General features: G+C 45.8%; 1 protein-coding gene across 2 annotated transcripts in view; it reads left to right on the plus strand.

The window, feature by feature from the left end:
- The window catches only part of COL4A2 (collagen type IV alpha 2 chain), a 291,109-nt gene that overhangs the window by 207,483 nt on the left and 78,284 nt on the right, over window positions 1–5,342 (plus strand). For both annotated transcript variants that reach the window (XM_019524110.1, XM_019524111.1), the window contains exons 20-24: window positions 309–401; window positions 809–972; window positions 1,415–1,487; window positions 1,580–1,686; window positions 4,902–5,103. In XM_019524110.1, the coding sequence (XP_019379655.1) occupies window positions 309–401; window positions 809–972; window positions 1,415–1,487; window positions 1,580–1,686; window positions 4,902–5,103 (639 nt within the window). The remainder of the gene's footprint in view (window positions 1–308; window positions 402–808; window positions 973–1,414; window positions 1,488–1,579; window positions 1,687–4,901; window positions 5,104–5,342) is intronic.

Raw genomic sequence — 5,342 nt, forward strand, 5'->3', positions numbered from 1 at the left:
TATGCCTATCTTTCATGGGAAACTGATAGTTATAAACCAGGACTGCAAGTCAAATAAGAAGGTAAAAGTAATGAGACAGGCAGCTAAGGGGTCAGCAACAATGATGAGTTTGGGTGACTGACTGTGTCTTTTTACAAAATTAGAGAGGAGGTAGACAAGAAGGATCTGAGTAGATTGTAGATAGCACTGAGTGGGAAAGGACAGAAGAGTCAGATGCAGTACTGTTTATGAGTGGGAAGAGAAAGGGAGAGAATCAGAACAAATACATAGCACATTAATATTATATTTCAAATTTATTAACCTTGTAGTCATCTCATTTGGACTGAAGGGACGCACCGGGGATCCAGGTGAAGCAGGCAGCCAAGGTTTCCCTGGACCACGAGGAGATAAAGGATTTAAAGGTAAGGCAGCACAAATAGTGGGCCAAATCCTGCAGTCCTTATTCATTCCTTACTGATGCAAAACTCCCGTTTGGGCTCAGTGTATGTTTTGCCTGAATATGATCCAAATAATGCCTGAAGGATTCGGTGTAATGCTGGTGCAATGAGAAAAATGTCTCATAGGTATAGTTCCTTTCTTAAATATATTTTATTTTTCTTTATTTAAAATGTTCTTATGTCTTCATTACAGGTAACAGGTTCTGTTCCAGTAAAGTCAAATAAAGTTTAGCTATGGTATTCAATAGTGCCATGACCCTATTCCCTCACCCAATGGATAAAAATGACCTCACTTGAAATTCCTCATTGATTCTTGCAGTTGATTTTTTCCAGAGATATTGATTGTTCACCTTCCTTATACATTTCTGCAGGTGAAACAGGGGATTGTAAGTGTACCAGAAGTGATGAAGCCAGAAAGGGTTCTGCTGGTCTACCTGGTCCACCAGGTTTTGAAGGCCCACCTGGAGAGCCTGGAAGGAAAGGAGAGCCTGGCGATCAAGGTCAACATGGCATTCCAGGCTTCCCTGGGACAGAAGTAAGATATTTAATAACTTTCTTTAAGTTCTGCATATACATACCAGAGACCACCAAATAATATGAAAATGGAAATATTTCCTTTGGACTGCAACATTGTATCAGTAATTTTCAGGGGTTTGTCAAAATGTTAATGAAAACCAAAACATTTTTAAGACAAAAAAGGCAAACATTTCATTTAACAAAAAAGTCCATTTTCCATTCAAACAAAAATGTTTTCAGAAAAAAAAAATCAACTTCATCTATTAAAAACACCAATAGCTGGTCAGATATGAGGGTGATATCAATATCAGGGTATGGATTAAGGATCAGAGCACTGGCGAAAAGGTCACTGCCACAGGGTGATAAGAAATGTTTGAAGCAGGATATTTAGAGCACAGTTGTGGCTTGTCCATTGGTTTCATAAAGAGTTCCAGTTCATTTTTCCATTTGGATCTCAATAGGGCTTCCCTGGTGAAACTGGATACCCTGGACCAAGAGGGCAGAAAGGAGATTCTATTTATATAACGACTAAAGGTAGAGTACACAGCTTATTTCACTTGCCATTTGAAAACTATGTATATGCCTTTTTAATAGTGGAGTAGTCTCATAATAAGAGCACTTTTTAGGTATTAAAGGAGATCCAGGAGATCCTGGGCTGGCTGGTGTTCAAGGTGACGATGGTTTACCAGGAAAAGATGGCACACATGGTTTACCAGGACCCACTGGCCTTCCAGTAAGTAGTGAATATATGTACTTTTATTTTGTTGCTCATAGTCAAGCTGTCTTCCATTACCTACATACAAATAAATCATTCCAGTGTGTTTACTGGTAGCTCATGTAGTCAGATTTATAAGTTTTCTTCTTAGCTTTCATTTGAATTCCTTCTGTATTGAAGCAAATGAATACCAGCATACATCCAAGCCAAGATAGTTTACTGAATCATTGGTTAGCTACTGCATTCCCTGCTTCTTACATAAGAACTACAGTAAAAGCTGTGTTAAATGGCATTTTAGTCACCAGCATACCATACTAACTGGAATTTCCAACCAACTGGAGGCAGGGGAGAAGAGAGGAGGAGGTGGGGAGCAGCGCCCACCACTGCGCGCACCCTGGGAGGGCATGGGAGGGGTGCGTGCCCCTGGATCTGCATGCAGGGTGAGCTGGGGCTGGGGCAGCGCTGGCAAGGGGCTGAGCTGGGCTGCGCTTGAGGCAGACAGCAGTAGCACTGGGAGCAGGGCTACAGGAGGAGCTGCAGCCACTCCAGAATTCACAGTAGCCCTCCCAGTGCCACTGCCACCCAGCCCAAGTGCAGCATTGCCCAGTCCCCCCCCCAGGAAGAACCTGGCACAGCCCCAGCCCTGGCCCACAGCGGTAGCCCACGCAGATCCAGGGGCACGCACCCTCCCATGCTTTCCCAGGGGTGCATGTAGTGGTGGCACTGGGAGGGGGAGCCAAACAGGGGGGCACACACACGGCAGCTGCTGCTGCAGTTGCCACCCACCAACCTGCATTGCTGCCACTGTCGCTGCCACTGTCACTACCACTCACCGTCCCATGTGGCCGCTGACACCGTGCACACGCTGCTTTCCTCCGTGGGCTGCTGATAAGGCTTATGCCCAGACAATCGTAGCCACAGGCCCACAGAGCTGCATGTGCAGTTAGCCTTGGGAAAGTGGCACGGGCATGGCGGTGGCACAGGGCAGTGGGTGGCAGGTGGCAATGGCAGCAACGGCTGCTGTGTGCAAGCCCCCCCCCCCATCTGGCCAGCCAGGCAGCACCTGTGTGGCCTGCAGAGGGGTGCCCCTGCCCTTGCCCCCCTGGCCCTGCTCCTGGGAGCGGGCACAGAAGCACATCCCCCCCCACACACACACTACCATTCAGACCCTTGCTGCTCTCCAGGAAGGGGTGGAGGACAGCAAGTTGAGATGGGGGGGAGGCACTGCAGTGTGCCATGTGAGGCTGGCATCACCTGGCATGCTCCTTCCCCTCCACCTCCCCTGGGTAAGAGGCAAACTTTGGGAATATACCAAGGGAGATGCTGCTGCTGCATGCTGAGACACACTCTATCCCCACCTGCCTGCCTGCGCATACCCCCTATGGCCCCCTAAGTACCCCTGGGGGTATGTGTACCCCCAATTGACACCCCTGGAATAGCAAATCATGATACATCTGCCATTTTGTAACAAAATAGTATGACTAAGGGTCTACCTGAATTGCACCAGAAGTGTGCTGCACAGTGGGCATGTCTACATGTGCCCCTATGGTGCTGTTGTTACTGCGCCATCATTAAGTACTTCCAAAAAGAAATACTGAATGAAGGTGCAGTAACAGCCGTACTGCACCATGCCCATGGCACACAGTTATTTTTAGCTGCTACATCACTGGAGCAGCACACTATAGTTAGGGAGCACATTGCTACAGCGATGTAGCTGTGGCATCACAGTTTGTGCCTACTGATCCTATGTAGCCATAGCATGTTGCTACAGTGACATAGCATCTCGTGGTAGATGCACCCAGTGGCAACTTTATCCTTGCTCTTTTTGTCTTGCCGCCCCCCTCCCACTGATTGGCAGAGGTGCCTTGGTGACCCAGTTGCTTGCTCTTGATCAGCTAGGAAGCAAAAACCATGATTTTAAATATGCTGCAGTTCTTGCCTCCTGGCTGATCAGCAGCAAGCAGCAGGGCCACCAGCACCCCTCAGCCAATCAGCGGCAGGGCAGCATATAGTGTAAAGAGCAAAATGAAAGGAGCTACTATGTAGTGCATTTCCAACATGATTTAGGTAGATCCCTAATTATGACAACAGTTCTCAAAATTTCAGATTTAATTTAAACTGAACACCAGTCCAAAATCTAGTTTTGTTTCAGCATGAGCCTTGATACATCTCCAATCATAATTATTCCATAATTATTTTCTTCCTCTCTCCTCTCCAGTTGACACTTTCTGCAGTCTCCTGTCTTCTCAACCATTTTTGCTTCCATGATTTATACTTCTCTTTTCTTCCTATGTTATTTACTTGGTGATGGCAGAGAGAGGATGAAAAAATGTATATCATATTCTTATCAGCGTAAGGGAAAAGTCCATGCTCCCAAGCCTAAACTGTACCAGTTGGTTTCCAAGCCAGCCTTTGGTCAGCCACTAGAATGGCTCCATCTCCTCTCATAAAGAACCACCCTGGCTCTCCTGACTTTTATTGCACAACACAGTGAGCTTTCAGACTGCCATTTGATATAGGCACATCTGTTTTTCCTTTAATGGTTCTTAGCCATTGCTTTCTGATCTCCTGGTCTTTGTTTCCTGGTTCCTAGCTCCATATTTCTGACTATGGCCCATAATCCAGGATTCTCTTTTGGCTCTTGGGCTTTGCTTTCTGACCCGTTGGCTGTGGACCTAATACCTGATTTTGGCCTTACTTCTTGGTCTTAGATTTGTTGTCTCCCCAACTCCTGATCTCTAGCATGTAGCCTCTGGCATGGCTTCCATCCATCCACTAGGGACCCTTGGCTCTAGCCACTACACTGACCTACCCTAGTTTTCCCTACTAATCAGTATTTACAATGCTATCTGGCTTGTCACAGGTGTAATGGGCAGAGTGAGGAGCTCTTTAATCAGACTATGGACTCTACTTGCAGTTTTACAGCCATGGATTGTATATCAGTGATTTGCATTGTCCAAATGTTCATTTGCCAGCCATTTTAGTGAAATGTTCTGTCAATTGATATTTCTTTCTTAGTAATTGTCCTACTCTAAAAATCTAAGTCAAAGTCTTAACTTATTATTTTAAAGGTCCTTTTTGTTAATGTTATCCTTGTAAATGTCAACGAAATAGGGGAATAACCATCATAAATTAAATAATAATAAAAATAGTTTAATTTATTGGGGGTGTTGTTGCATTCCTAGCAAAAGTCTAAGTGTTTACCTATATTTGTTTAATCTATCTTAACACAGGGTGATGGTATCAGAGGTCTCCCAGGTGACCCTGGTTTTCCAGGCCCGACAGGTGTTAAGGGCTTCCAAGGAGATGCTGGACTGCCAGGTGTTGGTTTACCTGGCTCAAAAGGATTTCATGGTCTTCCAGGGGACCATGGAACATATGGAAAGTCTGGACCTCCAGGTCCTCCAGGTCCTCCAGGAGATCCAGCTCAGCTAGGTATGAGTGATTACATTTTCTTATGTCAAAGCCTGTTTAAATTCGCTGATGATACCAAAATTTGGGGTGAGGTGAGCACACTAGTAGGGAGGGAAAGACTGCAGCAAGACCTGGATAGGTTACAGGGGTGGGCTAACAAAAACAGGATGCATTTCAATACTGACAAGCGCAGGGTGCTGTACTTGGGCAGTAGTAACCAGCAGCACACTTATAAGATGGGAAATTCCCTTCTTGTGCAC

Source organism: Gavialis gangeticus, unplaced genomic scaffold (genome assembly GCF_001723915.1).
Source record: "Gavialis gangeticus isolate Ggan-Ray unplaced genomic scaffold, GavGan_comp1, whole genome shotgun sequence".
NCBI lineage: Eukaryota > Metazoa > Chordata > Crocodylia > Gavialidae > Gavialis > Gavialis gangeticus.